The 23,282-nt window shown below is 35.5% G+C and overlaps 3 protein-coding genes across 11 annotated transcripts in view; 2 read left to right on the top strand and 1 right to left on the bottom strand.

Moving 5' to 3' along the window:
• LOC109860765 (G-protein coupled receptor Mth2-like) overlaps nucleotides 1–7,549 on the top strand; it is a 29,262-nt gene extending 21,713 nt beyond the window's left edge. For 7 of the 9 annotated variants that reach the window (XM_020440056.1, XM_020440050.1, XM_020440057.1 and 4 more), the window contains 4 exons: nucleotides 276–354; nucleotides 5,558–5,742; nucleotides 5,902–6,067; nucleotides 6,778–7,549. In XM_020440056.1, the coding sequence (XP_020295645.1) occupies nucleotides 276–354; nucleotides 5,558–5,742; nucleotides 5,902–6,067; nucleotides 6,778–7,144 (797 nt within the window). In that variant the 3' untranslated portion in view covers nucleotides 7,145–7,549. Of the gene's footprint in view, nucleotides 1–275; nucleotides 355–5,557; nucleotides 5,743–5,901; nucleotides 6,072–6,205; nucleotides 6,389–6,777 lie in introns of those variants that run through there. The other 2 variants (XM_020440054.1, XM_020440053.1) reach the window with 2 other exon arrangements.
• A 545-nt stretch (nucleotides 7,550–8,094) lies between these two features.
• On the top strand, nucleotides 8,095–11,197 carry LOC109860767 (G-protein coupled receptor Mth2-like). Its single transcript, XM_020440059.1, has 5 exons — nucleotides 8,095–10,035; nucleotides 10,140–10,218; nucleotides 10,336–10,517; nucleotides 10,609–10,771; nucleotides 10,855–11,197. Exons 1-5 carry the CDS (start codon nucleotides 9,279–9,281, stop codon nucleotides 11,171–11,173), a joined length of 1,500 nt encoding a protein of 499 aa, XP_020295648.1. The 5' UTR covers nucleotides 8,095–9,278; the 3' UTR covers nucleotides 11,174–11,197.
• Nucleotides 11,198–11,216: 19 nt separating this feature from the next.
• LOC109860764 (pre-mRNA-processing-splicing factor 8) lies at nucleotides 11,217–20,913 on the bottom strand. The gene is given in 9 exon segments (XM_020440048.1): nucleotides 11,217–12,214; nucleotides 12,413–17,728; nucleotides 18,548–18,653; nucleotides 18,921–19,259; nucleotides 19,513–19,728; nucleotides 19,810–19,974; nucleotides 20,031–20,199; nucleotides 20,267–20,494; nucleotides 20,829–20,913. Coding segments are annotated over 8 exon segments (7,122 nt in total). The 5' UTR covers nucleotides 20,484–20,494; nucleotides 20,829–20,913; the 3' UTR covers nucleotides 11,217–11,620.
• Between the last annotated feature and the right edge of the window lie 2,369 nt (nucleotides 20,914–23,282).

Raw genomic sequence — 23,282 nt, 5'->3', positions numbered from 1 at the left:
TACGCTAGATGAAGTATTTTATTATCATTTATCAGATTTATCATTTTACATCAACATAATGAATATCTTATACTAAAACTCTTTACAGATATATACTCACCGTCTTTCGAACATAAAAAAGTAAAAATCTTATTTCTACGCTACGATATGTTTTTCTTTTTTTTTGTTTTTTAAATTGATGACCGTTTCCTGCGTTCTGTACTTTTTTTTTAGAAATAAAACAATAAATCTTTGTAAAGATTTTCTACATTAAAACATTTATTTGTCTGTTTCAGCTTTCGTCATTCACTTCTCGTTTTTGGCGAGTTTCTTCTGGCTGAACGTTATGTGCTTTGACATTTGGTGGACATTTGGGTAAGTTATTATAAATATCTTTTATGTTATATACATTACCTATAATCAAAATAATGAAACTTAAAACTTGTTTTTTAACATATAATATATTAAAATAAGTTCTGATATATATTTTTTAAACATTTTTTACAACAAATTATATGTATATATATAAATAATGAAAATTATTATACATATATATAAAAATTATTATATAGTACATATAAAATTATATATATAAAATTGTTATATCGAACATTAATTACAATTTAGTAAAAAAAAACATTTGTAGATATAGGTCTAGATTATATATAAAATGATTAATTAATTTGCCAAGTATTTTCCTAAGTTCTACTCGATTCGACGGAGTGAAATTTGATAATTGACAAACACTGAGGGGAAAATTGATAGCAAAAGGACGCGAATTAATATCCGGTACGTGACCGGCGCGCGTATGCGGTGCAAACAACGATCGAGTTAATTTTGTTCTTTTACGCGGTCAAACGTCGCTATCGGTCTAAAACATTACTCAGACAAACTATTCGGGAAACGCTCTATTCTCTGGTTATATCTGCCTTGTTAATCGCGTAAACAGTTTCACACTACTTTTGCGAGAATGTTTGAGATAGTTTTACATAAATCTAATAAATAATTTTTTTTACATAAATCCACATTAAAAAATTCAATTAATGTTATCATTCTTTATGATTTTTATGAAAAAAGAAAAGGATAAAAGATTAAAATGCTGATGTGATTTGCGCACGCTTCTAATCGCATGGTTACTAGTATAATGTACACGCAACTTTAATTTACTTTTTTTCTCATTACGAGCAAACTAATTTTGGTGAAATACCACAAAGTAAATTTTTATTTCTCACGTGAAATGAAATTCCACGTATAATACGAGGTCACAATGTCGCTATTTACCTTTCTCGTGTAATAGGGAAGATGGGCTGACTTTCTGTCGCCAAGCCCGTTTCGTGAGATTATGAGGGTGTGACGACTGCGTGTATGTATGTGTACGCGCACACCTCTGCGTTCACTTTGTAATCAATTACAGAAAAAGAGCGTACTTGGAACCGGATTAATTTTTCTCTTTATTGTGTGAGCATGTATTATATATATTATACGGCATTATGTGTCGTCCTTATATGTTTACGCATCCGTGTAAACACAAGTGTATTGTTCAGCTCTGCATACTTTAACACATGTATTTCCTAATTTTAATCAAAAGTTTGATTAAAACCACTCTTATTGCATCTCTACTCGTTTTATTTTTGTTTCAATTAAATTGGAAACTAAACGATGCATTGCTATATAATTAAAAAGCACTATGTTTTAGTTTATGATTAGATAGAATTAAATGTAAATTTCAAAAAGTTTTAATTTTATTCTAAAAATTAATTGCAAGTAGATATATTAGTTATATCTTTGCGGAAAAAGCGGACATTTTTATGTTCCCTTACGGAAAAAACGTTCAACTATTGATCGTAACTTACGAGATCACGTTCAATTTGACCGTAAACGCTCAAAATTGAACGTATAACGCTGAATATAATATTGAAAGTTTATGGTCAAGTTGAACGTGATTTTGTACGTTACGGTCAATAGTTGAACGTTTTTTCCGTAAGAGAACATAAAAATGTCCGTCTTTAGCAAGATTGTGCTGCAATATAGATATTGCATTTTATTAACACTTTATAAAAATATAATAATTAATATAATAAAATACGTAATATACGTTAATATTAAAGTTGTTTCATTATAAATAGAAACAATTGTTTTATTATAAATAGAAACAATTTTAATATTAACATATACTTTATTATATTAATTATTATATTTTTTACATATACACACACACATATACACATATTAGAAATATATATTACACGTAGTATAAACATATTCAATTTATTTTTACCCTATAAATAGGCAGTCTGTTAAACAAATTAAAATAAAAATACAAGTGTCAATAATATACAAAACTATTTCGCACTGTAGAAGTAGTTCACAGACTTATCAAATGATATGCCACAAATCAATAGTGTTATATAAAGCAGTTTGTAAAACTCTTGTAAGCAAGGCAGTCCTGCAACAGGAAATAACTGGGGAATTAAAATACAATAGTCAAAAAATACAATATAATCTCAAAGTAGTTAAATACAATTACATAATTAAAGAATAATTTTACTTAGTTATTTTATCTTTTATCCTAGTTATTTTTGCTTTTTCTTCCAATTACGCCTTGCCTTATTGTAATGTCTACACTTGCCTTATACAATGTCTATACAATACATATCTTAACGTAGGCTGCTTTCCTTTTAGGAGACACAGTCGACACAAGTCGACACAAGAGTCATTCTGTTTTTGTTTCTCACTGAATACTGAACGAAAACAGAATGACTTTTGTGTCGACTTATGTCGACTGTGTCTCCTAAAAAGAAAGCAGCCGTAATCAACAAAACATAAACTAAAGACAGAGCCTAGTAAAAATAACTCAGCACACTCAGTACAGTCAACGTATTCAGGCAAGATCCTTTTCCGCGTATGCGCGATAGTGATGGCAAATGTATGTACAATGCATTCAATGCAAACATTGCGATACTGAAATTACTGAAATAAATATAAAAAATACGTATGATGTATATTTCTATATCTGATAAATAAATTCATTTCTCAAAAGTTAATGACTGTTGCGTCCTGTGAACGCAACTATATAATAAATTATGTGCAGTGTTTTGCAATGTTTCTGCAAGATTTTTACAATCTTGCTATTATCTTACGCCAAAATATGTATTATATATATATACGTTAAAATACCTAATATCTATAAAGTCACAGAAATATTATCGCGTAATCTGCGATATTGCAATAATCCTGCAATGTAACTGCAAGTTTTTGTGCTGTATGGGATATAACATAAAAGTTATTTTCATTAAAAAGTACTTAATAAAAAAATAAATTTTATTATAGTGTTTTGGAAAGTTTTCTTCTTGAATTAAGCTACAAGAATACGTGATAAAAATTAGGGAATGCCATTAATATAAATCGATGTGACCTTGATTTGACCTTGGCGACGCCATCAAAGTCAACTGATACGCGTAGTAAATAGATCAGTAAATAGATCAGTAAATAGATTTTTTTAAACCCTACAACTTTTATGTGAAACACTTTTCTGTAAAACTTATATTTTTCGATATATTCAGAGGTCTTAACCTTTTTGTGACACTATATAAATATACCCAGCAAACAATTTCTGACTGCGCAAACCTTGGCAACAGAAAGTGTTTGCAGAAACGCTACAATACGGAAACATGCATTGGTTCTACCAAAGCTGTTAGCATACGGAGACGAAGAACGCAACATGTCCACCATGGTCACCAAACCATATCCTAAAGAGAACACAGATGTATATGGATTTGGTCTACAAATTTTGTTGACTGGTTGGCGATAAAATCGCGACATTCCATAACCAAATTATTTGCTGGGTGTATATATAGTATATAAATATGTATATACAGGGTGTCTCAGATTACCTGCGCCATTTACTTAACAAAGGAACTGGTTACTTTGAAAAATGTTTCAGACAAAAGTTGTTAGGGAACAAGTGATGCATTACATTGCATATGCGATTGACCTTGAATGGCGTCGTGAAGTTCATGTCAAGATCAACTTGAATTTTTGAAATGGGAATCCTTAATTTTTATTACATATTCTCCCCGATAGCCAAATGATAGCAGTATGCCAGCAGTATGCACGCAGATTTAATCAGCACTTTGCAGCAGATTCCACTCAGCTGTGTCATCATAGTGAGTGAATTATGTAGGCACAATATGTAAAGAAAACAACACAAAAATATAAAAATAAATGAAGAATTAAATGACAATAGCACGTTATGCTTCAAATCTGCTAAATTTTTTGAGCAAGTTCTGCTTGATTGATGCAATAATATTTGCATCACGGCATGACACATTTATATTCTCTTTTTTTTTTCTGTTTTTCTGTCGACACTAGTTGAAATAACAGATTATGTTGGCTACATTGAATGCTGGCTACATTGTACTGGCATAATGTGTTATTGCAGATTTTGCAAAATATGCTCACTCAGTCTTGGTTATCTGGGCTTGTAGCTGACGTCAAGGCGTTTTCGAAACACTGCTTGCAAATCTTTTTTAGTTGAGATCTTTCTGAGTTATGAGACTTCAAAATTTAAGTACCGCCGGCGTTAGCATTACCCAAGACGTACCGCGTAGAAGTCGTACGGTCAGATTTACACCTCTTTGGGATGCTTGATTAAAGTGTCCTCTTGTCTTTTTCATTGTTTAGATGCTGATAAAATTCTTTCTGCAACAAATAATTTCCAGAAAAGAATATTTGCTTACACTGAAGCAAACGGTAGACATTTTGAACACCAAGCCTGAACATATACTACATATCTAACCACACACACACGCACGCGCACACACAGCAGAGAGGGTTTAGAGTCGTAAAAAATACTGAGGGGCTGACAAACTCTGGAGTCCTTATCTTTGGCTGTGTTTACACAACACACACACACACGTGAAAGGTAAGTGGATTTACTTTAATCAAGCACTCCAAAGAGATGTAAATCTGACCGTACGACCTCTACGCGGTACATCTTGGGTAATGCTAACGCCGGCGTTACTTAAATTTTGAAGTCTCATAACTCAGAAAGATCTCAACTAAAAAAGATTTGTAAGTGTTTCGAAAACGCCTTGACGTCAGCTACAAGAATATGAAATAAAAATTAAGGGTTTCCATTTCAAAAATTCAAGTTGACCTTGACATGACCTTCATGACACCACTCAAGGTCAATCATTGGCATATGCCAATGTAATGCATCACTTGTTCCTTAACAACTTTTGTCTGAAACATTTTTTAAAATAACCATTTCCTTCGTTTTTAAGTGGATGGCGCGGTTTGAGACACCCTGTATATATGTATATACACATATGTATGTACGTATGTACGTATGTATATGTATGTACATTCCTACTTTGCTATTTCCATAAAAGATATCAACAAAAACTAAATAATGTTATGTAAAACACACTTTCCAAGAACTTTAGATGAAAATAATAATAATAATTTAAATTATTAAATTATAAATTAAAAAATGTTAAATATGTATACATTTGGTTTTTATAATTTATTTTACTTGTCATATCCTAATTAAGCATAAATGTGTCGCGTTTTACAGTGGATTCCGCTCACTACAAGGTAGCGTAAAGCAACGAGAGAAGAAAAAATTTATTATGTATTCGATCTACGCGTGGGGAAGTGCCTCTATCTTCACTCTCGTTTGCGCCATTATGGATTTTGTTCCCAGCATGCCAAAGAAATTTATCCGACCGGAATTTGGCGCTGAGAGATGTTGGTTCTCCAGTAAGTAATATTGCAGCAATTTAGCTCTATTAATACTGTAGCGGATAGCGTATTTTGTGAGAAAAACCGGATAATAAAGTCACTTCGGTTAAGACGAAATAAACATTTGCATTTGCACAAAAGCAGCATGTAATGTAAAATATTCGATTTATGTTTCAGCGGATTCAGCAAAGGCGTTATATTTTTATGGTCCGATGAGTCTCACAGTTCTATGCAATATTTGCTTGTTCATATCGACAGCATTAAAGATTGTGCGCCACAAAAAAGACACGGCTCATCATTTGAGAAGCTCAGAGAGTAGACGCCACGACGACAACAAGCAATGGTTTGTACGTCAACTTTGCACTTAATATATAACTCATCGTGTATTAACGCAACATTTACATACATCGATATATTAATGTGCAAACGGTTTTCGCATAATGTCGATTCTCGTCGTTCCTAACAAGATGATTATTTTTAGACGGCAACTTTCCCATGCCGCGGTTTGCTTTGATAATTACGAAATCTTCTGAAGAAACAAACATTACCCGCGCCGTTTTCGATCTCGCTACGCGCAAGATTTTTCGAGAGCATCTGCGATTCCAAAAAGAATGACAAACAATCGTGCGAATATAAAATCAAAAAGTGGATGCTCTTTTATATTATAAAGCTAAGGAGAATTACGTTTCTTCTCAAAAATTTTTTAAGAAAGCTTTACAACAAAGCAAAAAAATGTTTGATGTCGTGTTTTAAGGCACCCTTGTTTTTAATGCACAACTATAATACTGCATTTATTTTTATTATTTTTTTTTAGTTATTTCATATCTTTTTTTAATAATTTTGTGGAGTCTTTCTAATTAAACTTCGATTTGAACGATCATTTTTGTAATGATTTCAAAAAAATCATTTCAGTTATATTAATGATGATTATAGAAGCTAATAATAAAAACTCTGTGTGTGTGTAATATATACATATATATATATAACAATAATAATAATATTATTATTATTGTTGTTGTTGTTGTTGTTGTTATTATTATTTGGCTTTTGCAGGTTTAATTTGTACCTGAAATTATTCATTGTAATGGGCATAAACTGGTCAATGGAAATAGTGTCATGGCTATTCAAGAGCGCGCCAGCATATGTTTGGTATCTGACAGATCTGACCAACACTCTACAAGGTCTTATTATTTTTATTATATTCGTGTGGAAAGAAAAGATCAAGCGACTGTTGCTGAAGCGATTTGACTGTCAGGATCGCAGTATATTTTCCAGAAACTCAATACGCAGCGGTCTTCACAGCTCAGCCTCTCGCACTTGCACTACCACATCGGGAGTGATGCCTATGCAGGAAAAAGTCAGTCCCTATGCGCAAGTAAACTATCGCGCCAAGAGCTTGTCTGATGAAGCTGATACTTAGTTCTGCAATAAGTGACAAAAAAAGAATACTTTCTACGAATTAACTGCACTTTCATAATTTAGTTCCCTAGTTGAGATTAATAATATATTATTGTGCGTTTTGAGATCTCTTTATTTGTAACGTCAACCGAACTGACGATTTGGCGATTGTGAATAGACAAACAGATTTTGAATATTTTGATGTACTCACATCGCCATAAAGTCGGTAATAATTCGAAAAATATTCCATTCTTTTTCTTCAATTGTAGTTTGTCCGTCTGGGATGATATTTCTCTTCTACGCTATCTTTTCACGTCCAGTACTACTATTAATAATTTGCATACAACAGTTGAAATTACATTTTTATTACTAATAGGCAAATTGTGAAAATATTGCACAAAAATGGCATCATGAATAACGACAATCCTGTAATGATTGCACTAAGATGATTCGCCATAACGCAACAGTTTAGTCGAAATAAAATTTTGTAAATAATATTTGTCAAAAATTGCGAAAAAGTCGTTATGCATTTCCATAAGTATATACATGAATTACGTTGATTTCTTTATATGCAATTATATTTCTACATATTTTAAACATCACATAGCTGAAATTTTTTTTTCAAGTATTGAACAATTTCTTTTTGAAATTAATTTTGCAAATATACTGCTAAGATGATACGCCATATCGTTATTTCTTTTGCCGAAATAGTATTTGGAAAGTAATTTTGCAAACTACAAATATTTGATAAAAGATCAATGTTTTTACATCGATTTCCTAAAATATACCTGTATAATTGCAAATTACATTTTTAGTGCAAGATTTCGCCACATAATTTTGTAAATGTTTTTTTATCAGGGTATAGTCTACAGTAAAATCAAAAGACGGGTAACATTGCAACGCTACTTTATATACATATACATATATGTCAAATTAGACGTATTTTTTTATTTTATGCATCCAAACAGTCTTATATAATATAATATGATATTCTCTTATATATTATCTTATATATATGTATCAATACTATATATATAATGGTATTGATATCTTTTGCACTGAAGTACAGAATAATTTTTGTAGATCAATCAATATATTCTATAATAAGAATATATTGTCATCAATATATTCGTATTATACGTTTTTTATTATGATTTTTTTAAGTTATTTTGGTTTAAGTTATACAAGTACTTTACAGAATAATGACCTATAGTTTGCACCAATTGCTTACTACGCGTATCAAGTACTATTTATATTCTGTACTAAATCGGCTTAATTTCAATGATGTAAACGATATTAAGATGGTACGATACGCATATCAAAATGGTATGCGTATCAAGCATACTTATAATGGTGTAAACACAGAATTTTGCATTGAAAAACGAATTTTATTTGATTATCAAAAAGATGTACGGTGCAAACTAGGTCAATGTTATACATAAATAGAAAATGTATCTCCACGCTTTTATTTGTAAATGCCATCACAAACGATAGCTATTATGTCTAATAGATAACGGTTTTGTTATGAATTTGATTAAGTAGATAAAATGTTTGACACGCACAATTTTGATGCGAAGCATATCAAACGTATAGTTTATTTTTCCATGCTATCAACGTTAAATATTATGTGTAAGCTTTCTATCTACATTCATATCACTATTCACTATTGTATCACATATATATGTTTGTAATCGTCTACGTATACGATAGCTAGACGAGAAACCAAACAATAAAGAGCATCACAATATATGTATTTATTGTTTACTCATTTATTCAATATTTTATTACAAAGTTAAACCACATGCGTGATATTTACCTGAAATATACTAGTCGAATATTATATAATAGATAATCGGCAATTTGAACTTCTTCTAATAATCGCGATCAAATCAAACTTTTTTGAGAAAAGTAAGCTTGCATATAAAATACACCATAAAAGTAGAAGAAATTATAAGAAAAGAAATTAATTTTTCAGTTTTATAAATATAGCGTAAATCATACACATATTCTCTCTAGAGACCATCATCTTATCTTTCTCTCTATCTCTTCCGCTATTTCTCGTGATACTTCTTCATTAGTAACATTCTAGGCATGATAAAAAACATTGATAATTATTACGAGTTGCAAGTAATAATGGTTTCACTAATTAGTGCACAATGAAACGTCTAGAAACAGTGCTCTTTCTCGTGTTTTTCGCGATCCTGATGGAAATGCGATTCGCAGTTGTCACATCGGAAAGCAATAAGACTTATTTAAACTCAAAAATAAAGACAAAACCGCGTATACCATTATGTTGTTACAATGACACTTATTTTGTTATTGGAAATTTCGATTGCGAGGAAAGCGCAACAAACGCAACGATACAAGAGAAACGAGTGCCGAAAATTTATGAGATTGATCTTGCATCGAAAAACATCAGTATGAGCCACGAGCATTTTTTCTTTGTGGTGCAAAGACCTACGTGCTTTGAAAATCAATTTCCATTATTGTCAAACATTTTTGAAAAAAACAACTGGTATCTTTTGTCGAACGGTTCTATATTGCATCCTTTGCCTGATTTAACGTATTACCTCCTTGACTATCATCAGTACTGTCTAACGAGATTGATGAACAAGGATAAAGACAAAGTGTATTCAAACTATTTTGTACATTATTGTAAGCAATATATTATTGCAAGCGATGAAGAAGCCGATGTTCAATCGCGATTAGTATATTCTCTCGGAATGCTCATTTCCGTACCGTTCTTGATTGCTACGTACATCGTTTATTGGCTGCTACCTGAGCTGAGGAACATACATGGTCAGACATTACTTAAATATGTTGGTTGCTTGATAACGACATACGGTACATTGGGAGCAATAGGAATAGAACTGATACAAATCCAAGAGATTTATCCTTTTTGCATCATAATTGGTATATGCACCTAATATGATCTGCTTACCTAGTTAGTTAGTTTAATTTTAAACCTATAAATTATGACAAAATGTGTTCATGTTTTCCTCATTATAATATTTCAGCTCTTACAGTTACCTTCACTTTTACGGCGAGTTTCTTCTGGTTGAACGTGATGTGCTTTGATATTTGGTGGACATTAAGGTAAGAGTGTAAGATAATTGTCAATATAGTTATCATCTGCAAAGTATAAAAAACTAAATAATTAAATAGTAAAATTAATGTATTAAATTAAGCCTAATTATGTATGTTGTTTTGTAGAGAATTTCGTTCGTTACACAGGAGCGTAAAGCAAGAAAAACGAAAGAAATTTGTAATATATTCGATCTATGCATGGGGAAGTGCGTTATTTCTTACATCTGTTAGTGCCATCATGGACTTTGTTCCTGGTATACCAGAAGATTTTCGACCGCAATTCTGTCTCACTACTTTTTGGTATCATTGTATGACATCGGCAATTGACTTGTTATGAATATTAAGTAATATTAAGCATTTTATTGAGTTTCTCACATAATGCAAGAAATTTATTTTCAGCGGATTTAGCGGAAGTGCTGTATTTCTGGGGTCCTATAAGTGTTACCATTATTTTTAACATTTGTTTATTTATTTCCACAACCCAAAAGATTAAACGTCACAAAAAGAGCACGATCCATTTGAAAAGCTCGGAGAGCAGACGTCACATCGATAGAGAACAACGGTTCGTACACTGTCTATCTGTCCATCTATCTACATATTTATAGATGATAGATCACACATAGAGATAAATATAATTGCTTGCAGGTTCAGCATATACTTCAAATTGTTTATCGTTATGGGCATGAGTTGGTCTTTGGAAATAGTATCATGGGTCATGGACATGTTCGCTTATGTGCCGATATATTTTTGGTATCTCATCGACCTGACAAATATCCTGCAAGGCCTTGTTATCTTCATATTATTCGTGTTCAAGAAGAAAACCAAAAATTTGTTGATAAAACGATTTAATAATTGTCGATTCTGTCCTCGCAGAAACTTGACGAATAGTGATCACTTCAGCTCGGTCTCGCATACTACTACATTGAGGATCATACCTCTGCAGAATATTAATTTACATAGCTAAACGTAAATTGGAGAAATGTTCTTCAAATAAAATAGATTCGTAATATTGTAATGCAAATAAATGTTCTATTATTCTTTCGCTTTTAGAAGACAAATTTTTATCATTAAGATATCAATTATTATATATCATAAAGATTTGTACAAATTTACCTTTTGATACAGAGAAAAATATTATTATCACATATGCAGAGAAAAATATCTCGAATGTAAAAGAATTAAAACAAAATGGTTTCTACGCTTTTAAGTTGCTAAGTAAACATAACTTAATACATATTTTACACACACTACGTACGTGATATTGTATATATATAGTTAGTAGTTAACGCCATAATAAACCAAAAAAACTTAAATTGAATTACTACATATATCTTATGCGTTGCATTTTGTATTGTTTTGATACGATTTGTCAATTAAAACTATTATAAAAGTATTAAATGAAGATTTTAATTTACGCAAACATATCTTCTCGATCTGCCCCAACTCCTTCGCCATCTTCTAAGCTCGAGAAATTGAGGAAATGAGCCGGTCTATGCACCTCATGATAAAACTCTTTCGGGTTTGCCAGTTGCAACTCAAATTTCATGTTAGGATCGTGTCTCACTCCCATAAAATTGTAATTCCACGAGCCTTGACTAGGCACCATAAAAAAGCCCAGGAAACGATCGGACAGAAGCATCTGTACTTTTTCATAATGACTGGGTAGATAACCTTTCGGATTGTTGCCTTTGTCCGTATTCTGTTTGCCCCATTCGAAACCGCTTGGCGTCAGCTTATACGCTGTGAGAGAACAGGAGCCAGGTGTAAAGCTGCAAGTAATGACGATGGTTTTTTCACCGTCCCAAATGGAATTCTCCGCCATGATTCGGGCGTGAGTGGATATATCTTGTGGCGAGAGTTGCGGTAGCTCATTGGGCTGTGTGTGTATCCAACCCAGCGGCTCCATTTCCTTCAAATACTGATGGTTAGGTAATGTATTTGGCAAGTGAACCGTTTGATGAGTTCCCCATTGGGGTGCCATTACAATACACCTGATTTCTTTTACCTATTATGTAAAAACAAAAAACCAAGAAAAAAAGATCAGAGAATTGATATACAAAAATATAATATATCCTATATATTTAAACTTTTAGTATTCTTCTCTTTTCTCTAAAAAAAAAAAGTGAAAATATTTACAAAAAAATGATAACAAGAAAATACTTTCAAACTTCAAAAAATTTATAAACTATTCTTAAACAAATACCTGAGGATTATCAGGCGGACTGATTCCATACAGATAGCCGGCAATCTGCGCTCGCAGATCAGAGATTGTAACAAATTTCTTTAGTACGTTCTTCGGTAAAATATAGGTATAACCAGTTTCCTTGATATCGTCAGACGAGACATAGATGTGGTTCGTTCTAAGATGAAGATTGGTCGCAGAGATAGCTCGCACTCGCCATTCAGTTTTTGAACTGAACGTTTGCGTCTCATAATTAGACGTAGTCGCGGTTATAATTTCGTCGCCGTGCTTGTTGACCGTTCGTGTGGTAGTGGCAGTGAGCTGGCTCTGTTCCTTAGTCTGCTTCTCAATCTCGGCGATTTGTTGACGTTGCGCGGATGGCGCGCTTATCTCCATGCCAAGAATGATATCACGAATTTCAGATTGAGTGAGTGACGCGACGTTGACATTGTTTTTTTTGCCATAGTCCGCGAGGATTAAATCTTTCAGCTGCACCTCTACTTTGATCCACTCATCGTCACTCAGCGACGGCCATATATGATGCGGTTCGGTTATAGTGGTTTTATCGGGCTTTAACACGACTTTTGTTCGTTCAGTATTCACATGTAGAGCGCGAAGAATGAGAATCAGCCTCGAAAACGCAGTGTAAGATGAAATGGTCTTAAGCCAGTCGTCATAAAGATTGAAAAGCACCATCTGTGGCTCGGTTGCTTTCAAAATCAAGTCGCCGAACTTTTCTACTTTAAGACATGCTTGGAATGGTAATTGCAGTTCGGATCCTTTGATAACTATGTTGGGGAAATCCAGTAAGTGTACTTCCAATGGGTCCAACATTCCCTTCCTAGTAACAATTATCTGCTTGGGCTGTTCCTCCACTGGTAACGAACGAATAAGAGCAGCAACTTCTTCGGCAGTTTTCCATTTAGCTAGCTGACCAAGACGCTTCTGTCCGGCCCAGACAGAGGTGTGAATAATTTTTAAGAAGAGTTGTCCAGTGCGTGGATTAAAAATAAAGATTGCACCGTTAATCGGTTTTGTTGTCAAGTTACCCTCAAAGGTCTTATGAATCGTCACGCGATACACATTTGTATCATCGACGAACCAAATAATCTGATTGGAAAAGAGTTCGCCGTAGTTCTGTGAGGAGAGATAAGGCTCCGTAGGTTCGGATGAGTAAAGTTGCAACGCTTTACGGATGCGTTCACGCAAGACATACAATGCGGGGTTTGCCTTCATAATCTTCGCCATAGCTTGCTGTATTAGCGGCTTGCAGCCGGGAAACCAATTGCCATAGGCGCTGTGCAAGTTGTACGCCAAATCTATAGCTATTAAAAGACCGGTGGGTGATGGATAGATAGACATATTGTCTGTAGTGTAATCCAGGAACTTGGCGCGAGCATATCTCTCAATATCGTGAGAGTCGTAGTCGCCCCATCTTAGCTGAACGTCAATCCAATACTTCTGCGTGGTTGTGTTGTCCATCACATCTTTGGAATCGGCAAGAAGCGACGGTCGAGATACGTTCCATTTGTAGGCGGAGAAAAGCAAGATATCCGCGCACGATGAGTTCATCTTGTAAGATTTTCGAGGATGAATCGTTTCTTTCTGAACAGTCTCAATTTCCAATGCGTCCAATTCTTGATCGAATACTTGGCAGAGATCCATCACAATGGATTCGTGAACTTTTTGCCACAAATGAGCGCGGAATATCTGAATCAACGAAATCTTAAGAGTTGGTATTTTGCCGTGCATAAATATTCCCGTTAGATCTAGTTGCACCTGGAAACCGACGTAGACGTTGGCGCGATTGATCGTAGGCGACCACCATAAAGTGAAACGACGATTAGGAATCTGATTGAGACCGGAACGTTGCGCGTTTGTCAGCTTTTTATATTTCATCGATTCCTCGAAACCGGAAGCTTTTTCCCAGAAGAGACCTTCCCATGTCGGGAAGTAAGTACCTTTGAAAAGAGTATGCTCGAGGATTCCTTCGACACCACCGAGCGCCTGAATCATATCGGTTCGATAGTTGTTCAAATTCCATAGTTTGCCATCGTGACGCTGATGAGTCCACCAAAACGGATTCTGCTTTAGCACTTGGTATTGCTTGAATTCTGTGCGAATGCGCCAGCCTTTGTCGTACGCCAGTGTGTGTCGATCCTTCTGGAACAGAGTATTGATCCTAGGAATGCCGCGATCCCAACTATCCTCGAGATCTTCCAAAGTAAGTCTACGATTCTGAGCGTTGGCTTCTTGTCTCTTCAATGCATACTCCGCCCAGACGCGCTGAGAGTCAATAAATTCTGACTCCCAAGGTTGTATATATCGATATAAATTCGGAATTAATTGGTCTTCATCGTGACTCATACCCGAACGAAAATGTGTTATGCCTACGTCAGTTTGCTTCGACCATCTCAAGTCCGATTGCGGTATCAATACATGACCCATCGATAACATTCCCAAACCTCCCAATTCTTTAGGAGTATAAAAAACGACAGGCGGGAAGCGCGAAGGCATTTTGGAGTTGAGTCCAATCTTGATACGTGTCTGAATCTTGTTCTCGCATTTGACTAACAGATCCAATAATTCTTGCGTATTTACTACAGCTTCTCTGAAGTAAGTCATCAGACCGATTAACGCGGTATTCCATTTATTGACAATTTTTGTAAACGTAGTTGAACCCGAGGCCATCAAAATTTGTCTGACACGATTGTGAAAACGTTGCAAGCTCTCGTCATCGACGCGCAAAAAGCATTGCGCAGTTCTTTCTTTCGTAATCTCGTTCTGAAGATTCCAGACGCCATCACGGTGCGTAAACTCCTCATGAGTCGTTCTACACTTGGGCAAAATTCTGCATTCAAATCCGCTCATATTAAAGAGCAAATTGGGATTATCTTTGCTGTAGACGCTGACGAAACTATTCTCCCATTGAATAGTAGTAGTGGAACGTGGCAAACGATTTTTTATATCCCAGAAAACAGCGCGGCCTAGATTAACATCATGCTTCATCAGTCTCATCCGAGCATCTCGCGGCCAGCATTTCTTATTGTTGTAGCCGACAATGTTTTCATTGTTCGGATCGGGATGTTCGGTAAGATATCGCTGAATAAGGTCTCTTGCCTCGTCAGCGGAAAAGCGCAGAAACAAATGTATTCGATCGACATAGCGACAATATAATCGAATAGGATGCGCTGTTTCGGAAGCAACATCTTGAAAAGTTAAGAAGTCATTCGGCATTTGCGGCGGACCGGCCATTTCGCTGGCTCGCTGCAGACCCAGTACCAGTAGATCCAACACTAGTTCGTAATACTAAGCGATAAAGGACGCAAACTGCAGACCTCTGATAATCCCATAGCTGTTAGTGTGATTCATATCCTTGTAATTAATGACAACATTGTTCTTTGCCGTCATATAATCGGCGATGTTATGGTCGACTATTAGTCGCAACAATCTATTGAGTAGCGTAAGATCGATCTTTTCGTACAGCTTCTCGAACTTGGATTCAAGCAACACGTTGCACTCGCCCTCATTGACCTCCCATACATCTTGAAGATTGTTGATACCTTGACACCACTTGTAAACAAGGAGCGGCGGCGGTTCTGTATCAGCCGGTTTCACCCAAGGCGGGAAGAGTCGTCTCTTGTCCGCCTCGTACCACAAATACTGATCCAAGTAGGCATCTGTAATCTTCTCGAGCGGTTCTACGTCGTATACAGAAATCAAATGACTGTAGAGATCTATAAATTCAATAACGACTTCCTTGACAGCTCTCTGCGTGAGCAAATGTCGCTTGATTCTCGACAATGCCTCGTGTGGATTGTCATATGCTTGTTCTATCAAACCCAATTCTTCTCGTTGACTTTGATTTAGTCTGGATTTAACACTGTAAGCTTCCTTCAAACGTTCCAGAGCCAATATTAATAGTTTTGTATCGTGTTTGTAAGATAAAGGTGGAAACGGTATTGGTGCAAATCTTCGCGACTCTAACCAATGTACCGAAGTGGTAAATATAGCCACAGCTTCTTCGGGCGATATATACGGACCATCTTTCAAGTAATTGTGTTGTCGTTCCTGTTCGGCCTTCAAATAAAGACGTGTCAAGCGACCGAGGTTCTTTTTGCAGACAGTCTTGTCTACTGTCGCACCACGTCGAATTCTCTCTCGATTGTAATGAGCTGTGTTGGTCCACCAGTCGGCTTTCATTTTGACATAACGTAATATCATATTCTCAATAGGAATCGGCAAACCCGGTACTTTCCATGGGATATTTGCCTTCCAGCAGCGCCAGGCTTCACTTAAATGTTGAAGAATCGTCCGTGCTTTGTTTTGCTTTATTCCTTCGGGCATCATGTCTACTATGTCATGCATGACAGACGCTCGTAATTCAAGATCGAAATGTGACTCGACTCGTTGTTTTGTGACAGTTTTCGCAACTCCCTTTGAGTGACGACCTTCGAACTGTCTTGACAACAAATTACCTAGCCATCTTTCCAGAAGAGGAGTGATACCTCTCATGAAGAACAACCAGACACGCCAACCGGGCGCCCAAAATCCACATCCGGGTCCTTTACCAACTGGACCGGTATTAAAACGATAATAAATCAAATGTTTCAAGTCTTTGCACATTCTGATTTGCCGCATTAGTTTATACTTGTATCGATACATGCCAGTTAACTGACCAACGTGCGCAAAGATATATTGCAATCCATCAGCAAGTTGAAATGCGTCTACGTTATTCAATCGATATTGAACGTGAGAATCGATTATGAGTTTGGTTAGACGAAGAATTTCTCGGCACAAGTGGAAAGCATTGCCAAACCGCGATTTTTTCCTTTCTTTTGTTGTAAGCGTCTTGACAGGTTTCAAGTTGAAATTGTAGTCCAAATGAAGATAGTTTAGATTTTTTCGGTGTATCAGTAAGTTTAACATATTGTATCCTTGACGGCATACTTGCAAACCGGCCTCCACCCAGTCGATCGTTGTTGTCTGGAAAAACTTGGTCGATTTGAAGGAACGGAAAAGATAGCGTTTCTTCTGCGGTTTCGGTGGTCTATGCTTCAATGCATTTAGCACGAAGTATTTCAATAGCTTTTGATAACTAACTCGTACTTTTACAGGCTGACCAGGCGGACAATGTTCTCTATACCATGATTTAACCAGCGGAATGTCTATGGCTCTTCTTGTTCTTCCCGAACGGGTGTTAAATGGCCTTGGTGCCCATAAAAGAGCTATTCCATTTGCTGTATTATCTGTATAAAGGGGTATTTCTTGTAAAAACGGTTGCACTTCACCAGGCAGAACAAAATCTTCGTCATCATCGATTTGCGGCTCTATTGTCTGCAATTAATTGATACAAAAAGTTAATTTGTTATTAAAAAATATAAAGACGTTGATAATGGCTATTTGAAGCAAACACGGATGCTGATGTGTATATTGGTTGAATTAATTTATTGAAAACAAGGTATAAAACGTTTTCGACCTTAAGATTAGGTCTTTTTCAATATAAATCTACAAAACAATAAATTTAATATAGAAATTCGCAAGGATAATACAATAATGTTGTTGAAAAAACTTACAAACAATGTAGTAATGGTCATCACATGAGTGCCGAATTAAATGTTCATAATGTAGGAACAAAACTTTACTACTTTACATGGTAACAAAGCGACTGAAAGAACCGAACAAGTGTGTGTCGTTTTAAGTAGAAGTCAAAGCTACAATCAGCGATCATAAGACACAGTTCAGTCAACGTGTATTATCAACAAATGGTAAATAAGATCTGTCTAAATTTTCGGTGTCACTAAAGGTGCAAATTAAGACCATGGCTTTGACTTCTTATGTATAGAGTATCTGATATCAGACGTTTATTATAAGATCTCTCATTGTCTAATATTTTTACGTTGTCCCAATCAAATTCATAAGAGTATTGGATTCTGTAATCACTAATCTTTTGACCTAATCCTAAGGTCGAAAACGTTTTATACCTTGTTTTCAATAAATTTAACCAATATACACATCAGCATCCGTGTTTGCTTCAAACAGCCATTATCAACGTCTTTATATTTTTTTAAAAATCTTGAAGCTGCCTACACACATTATTACTTATTAATTTGTTATTATCAATCTATTTGACTCAATTAGTAGTTAGAAACTTACTTTCAACGAATTTCTGTGAGAAATTGGATTAATTAACGGATCGAAATAGAACGCAGGCAAATCTGGATCTTCGGTTTTTATGTACACAACGTTTGGTGCATGATACCTGTAAACATATGCTTTGGTAAAGAATAATATAATACATACAATAATAAATACTTTCACATTATGAAAACTTATGTTTTGTAAGTGATATCAGCGGTTTCTTTCTACAATCTCAACAAAAGATACAAATAACAATCACTAGATTTTCTTTGCCACACTGCTAGGAAGATCGTTTTATCTTAACAAGCAGATCTTAAAACTAGTGTGGAAGATAAAAAAAAAAAAAAAGCTAAATGATACAACTTTCATTAGATATTACACAGCTTACCATGAAAGATGCACAAAATGAGGCATATTATTGTACAAATAAGGAAATGCAATTCTGTATTCTGTTCTAATCGGCTGCCTGATAATAATCTTATTTATATCATTGAATTCATTCCAATCTTCATCAGCAGTATTTGAATCTTTCACTAATGGTTCAAATTTTGGTCCTCCGGGAATAGCCATATTTAAAGCTTTTGCAGTAAAGAATGATTTAAGATCAAAGAGATAAAAGAAATTCTGATCCACCAAATCAGTTAACAATTGGTTAGCTAATCGATACAGAGTGGCCATCTGTGGCAACGTCAGGTTCCATTTCCGATATGTAGATCCATTAACATGTCTGAAATATATTTTTATACTCAGATACTCTAAATTTATATTAAAAAAATAAAGTCTAAATAATGAATGTTTCAGCATAGCACATTTATCCAACTGGATAGCTTGTACCATCAGTCACACAATAACTGATAATACATACCTATCCAAGTTGTCAACTCACATATCAGTTGATTTCAGGACCCCTACGCTTTTCATCATTAAAAAACAAAGTAGCAAAATACACTAATAATTAAGTAATGTAGACATAAACTTACTTAGTACCAACCAATGGCTTATGTTCATAAAACCATGATGCAACCGATTCATCTTCTTCTGAATCGAGTTCAATTTGTATGGCTTCTAAAGGCTCAACATCCAAAACGTTATCCGCATAATCTAGAGGAGGCTCTTCATCATCAAAAGGTGGGAACCTCATTCTCTTGAAGTGCCTACGATCTCTTTTTTCCCGTCTCATCATAATCCACATTGTGCTGAAAGAAATTGTTTTAGATCTTTCAAAATAGTAGCTTAGCAGTCTACTTAAAAAGCAAAATTGTCTTTTTGTATCTTACCCCCATTGTGCTATGTATACAGGTTCTATAACCCATGGAATTTCATTGACAAATGTAATAGCTCCTGTAATATGATACAAGACCTTCACATCTCTTATTTGTTCCCATGGCATAGGCATGTTTTCCAACAATTTCATAACTGCATGTGGCATGTACTTTAATGCTCTATAAGAAATACAAGTTTACAATATATCCAGTTTTGTTTTTTTATAACAACTTACCCTAAATAAACACGTTTGTCATGCCGATATTTTCTACTGCTCATATCACCATGATCTCTAATAATCTTTCTTATATGTTCAGCTGGCATATCTTCTTTTTGAGCATCTACAAAACCAAACTTTCTTTTCTCCGCAAATCGCTTTGATTGCAACTGCTGCCATTTTTGTGCTAAAAAATAGAAATTACCATTAAAAAAGGTAAGATATATAAATCATTGTTTAGAAACAAACATTACCTTTCTCCTGAAGTTTGTCCTCAGATAAGACTTCAGGCTGTTTGGGCATCTGAGGCAATGGTGGTCCAGCCATTGCTTGCATATGAGCATGATGAGCTGCTTGTGCATGAGCTGCAGCTTGTGCAGCATGTGCTTGGGCAGCTGCTAGCTGGACTTGTTGTTGGGCCATCATAGTGGCCCATGGATTAGGGCCCAGCAGATATGGTGGGATAGACATGGTTATGTGAGCTAAAATTGTAACAAACAAAGATATGACTTATTTTAGCTTTCTTTAACATGCACATAAATACACACATTATTATATATTCTTTTAACTCAAATATGTAGGTATCTGTAATTCTCTGTAGATTTCAAAAATAAGTTGTAACACAAATGCCAGAACATGGCCGCAAAGAACGCGCGGAAAATAAGAAACGTTAATTTGCAGACAAAATTTTAATAATTGAAAGCATTTTCCCATAGTGAGAAATGCTATGCTTATTTCATCAAGTTCTACATAACACACATCGTTTATAGACTTCAGCTTATATATAAATAATAAACAATATAATTATATACATACCTACATATACTTCACACAACAGACACAAAGTCACAGATAAAAGGTTTGGTTTGGTGTATGGTATAAGACTAAGATGAACCGCTCCGAAAATGCGCAGTCGTCTAAAGCCTGGTTTAGACCCTTTAGGGCGATGTCCCATTGAGCGGAAATCTATAGCGGAACGGAATGTGCGGAACCAGCTCGACCAATCGTAACCACAGAATAAGCGAAGGAAAGAAAACGGAATGGCTATGATTGGTCGAGCTGGTTCCGCACATTCCGTTCCGCTATAGATTTCCGCTCAATGGGACATCGCCCTTAGACCTAGTTTATGCGGGCAATAACTGTTAACTTATGCCGGAACCGGTAGAGTTTAACTATAGGATTCCAATACTTCTGTTTATACGCCTTCGGCAATTTTGTATAAACAGAAGTATTAAAATCATATAGTTAAACTTTACCGGTTCCGGCATAAGTTAACAGTTATTGCTCGCATAAACCAGGCCTTACACGTGAAAAAATTTTAGCCGTAACCGTAAGGTCGTAAGCAATTTAACCAATTACAGACCAGTATTATCTTACATTAGTTGGAATGCTGGCCAGCGATTGGTCGATTTGCTTACGACCTTGTGACTACGTCTAAATTTTTGCTACGTGCAATGGCCTTTATGCGGGCAATAACTGGTAACTTATGCCGGAACTGGTAAAGTTTAACTATAGGATTTTAATGCTTCTGTTCATACGAAATTGCCAGATGCGTATAAACAGAAGTATTGAAATCCTATAGTTAAACTCTACCGGTTCCGGCATAAGTTAACAGTGGTCTAGTTTCCACCGAAGCATTAATTCACACCTAATGCGACGTAGAATCAAATTTAAGTCGATGGAAACCTGTCAAATTGCGCTGATTTCGCTTTCGCTTCGATCTATAAGTACTCTACTTCCAATGGAAACGGAACACTAAATTTAATCCGTACCGGAGTGAAACCGAATTGAGAGTTTCGGTGGAAACTAGACCACTGATATGCTCTTTCTCACACTACTGGATACTGTGTTACACGCATATATGTAATACTTCTATATTGCTAGTCGCGTATCTTTGCAATGAGAGGCACAAGGCCCGAGAAAGAGAGACGCACGAAGTCCAAATATGGGCATAGATAGTCGAGCGTCATTATGCGCAGGCGCGTCTACTAAGCGAGTGAGACAAAGCATTGGAAAGTGAGAGAACGCGAGAAAAAGAGGGTGCTTTCCAACTACGTACACAGGCGACACTACAGTGGGAGCTTTTCAGCTACGTACACAGACGACACTGTGCAACACAGTGTCCACTAGTGTGAGTGAGACACACTGACATGCTCTTTTTCACACTAATGGACATTGTATTACACAGTGTCGCCTGTGTACGTAGCTGGAAAGCTCCCAGTGTCGCCTGTGTACGTAGTTGGAAAGTACTCAGAAATGCCCAAGCGTGCTTGATTGAATGTTTACCGCATGCGCACAAAGCAGCTGGATCTTGCGTGAGAGAGAGGCTACTATATTGTCTGCACCGTAACATTTGGGTTTCAGGTCGGCACCGTACTAGCAATATAGAAGTATTAAGCCCCTTGCACAATGGAAAGAATAGCTGTAGCGATAGAAATAACACGAGTTTTAAACAGTTTATATTTATAAATAACGGTAGGAACAGCGGAATCTAACATAAAAAATACACATGTATCAATGCAGATCAGAAAATCAGAATAAGTAATAGCAATAAAATTTCCGACAAGTTGAAATTCTGTGTCTGAAACTGTGTTAAGCCTCTTGCACAATGGACGGAATAGCGATAGCGATAGAAATAACACAGTTTTTAACACAGAATTCCAACTTGTCGAAAATTTTATCGCTATTGCTTATTCCGATTTTCTGATCTGCATTGATACATGTGTAGTTTTGTATGTTAGATTCCGCTGTTCCTACCTTTATTTTTAAATATAAACTCTTTAAAACTTTTGTTATTTCTATCGCTATCGCTATTCCGTCCATTGTGCAAGAGGCTTTATTTCTATCGCTATCGCTATTCCTTCCATTGTGCAAGGGGCTTTACATATATGGTTACACGGGCTGCGTTCCGAATAAAGGCCATTGCACATGAACTTCCGTAACCATAAGCATACGACATAAGCATAAGCTCGAAAACCAATCAAGAAGTAGCTTTAGGTCAGAATACTGCAGTAAGTGTAAAAATATAAACTTAAGCTGCTTTCCTTTTAGGAGACACAGGTCTAGTTTCCACCGAAACATTAATTCATACCTACCGCGGCGTAGAATCAAATTGAGGTCGATGGAAACACGTCGAATTGCGCTCAATTCACTTTTGCTTCGATCTAGGGTAACTGTCCCTATTAGTGTGCCTGTCCCGATTAGTGTGCCTTTATATTTAAATAAATATTACAGAAAAACAAGTGAAAATAAATAAGTAGAGTATTTTTT

The sequence above is a fragment of the Pseudomyrmex gracilis genome, unplaced genomic scaffold, assembly GCF_002006095.1.
Source record: "Pseudomyrmex gracilis isolate BER0280 unplaced genomic scaffold, ASM200609v1 scaffold_466, whole genome shotgun sequence".
In the NCBI taxonomy this organism is placed as follows: domain Eukaryota; kingdom Metazoa; phylum Arthropoda; class Insecta; order Hymenoptera; family Formicidae; genus Pseudomyrmex; species Pseudomyrmex gracilis.
Note: the sequence above shows the minus strand (reverse complement) of the source record. Positions and strands in the feature narration are given on the sequence as shown.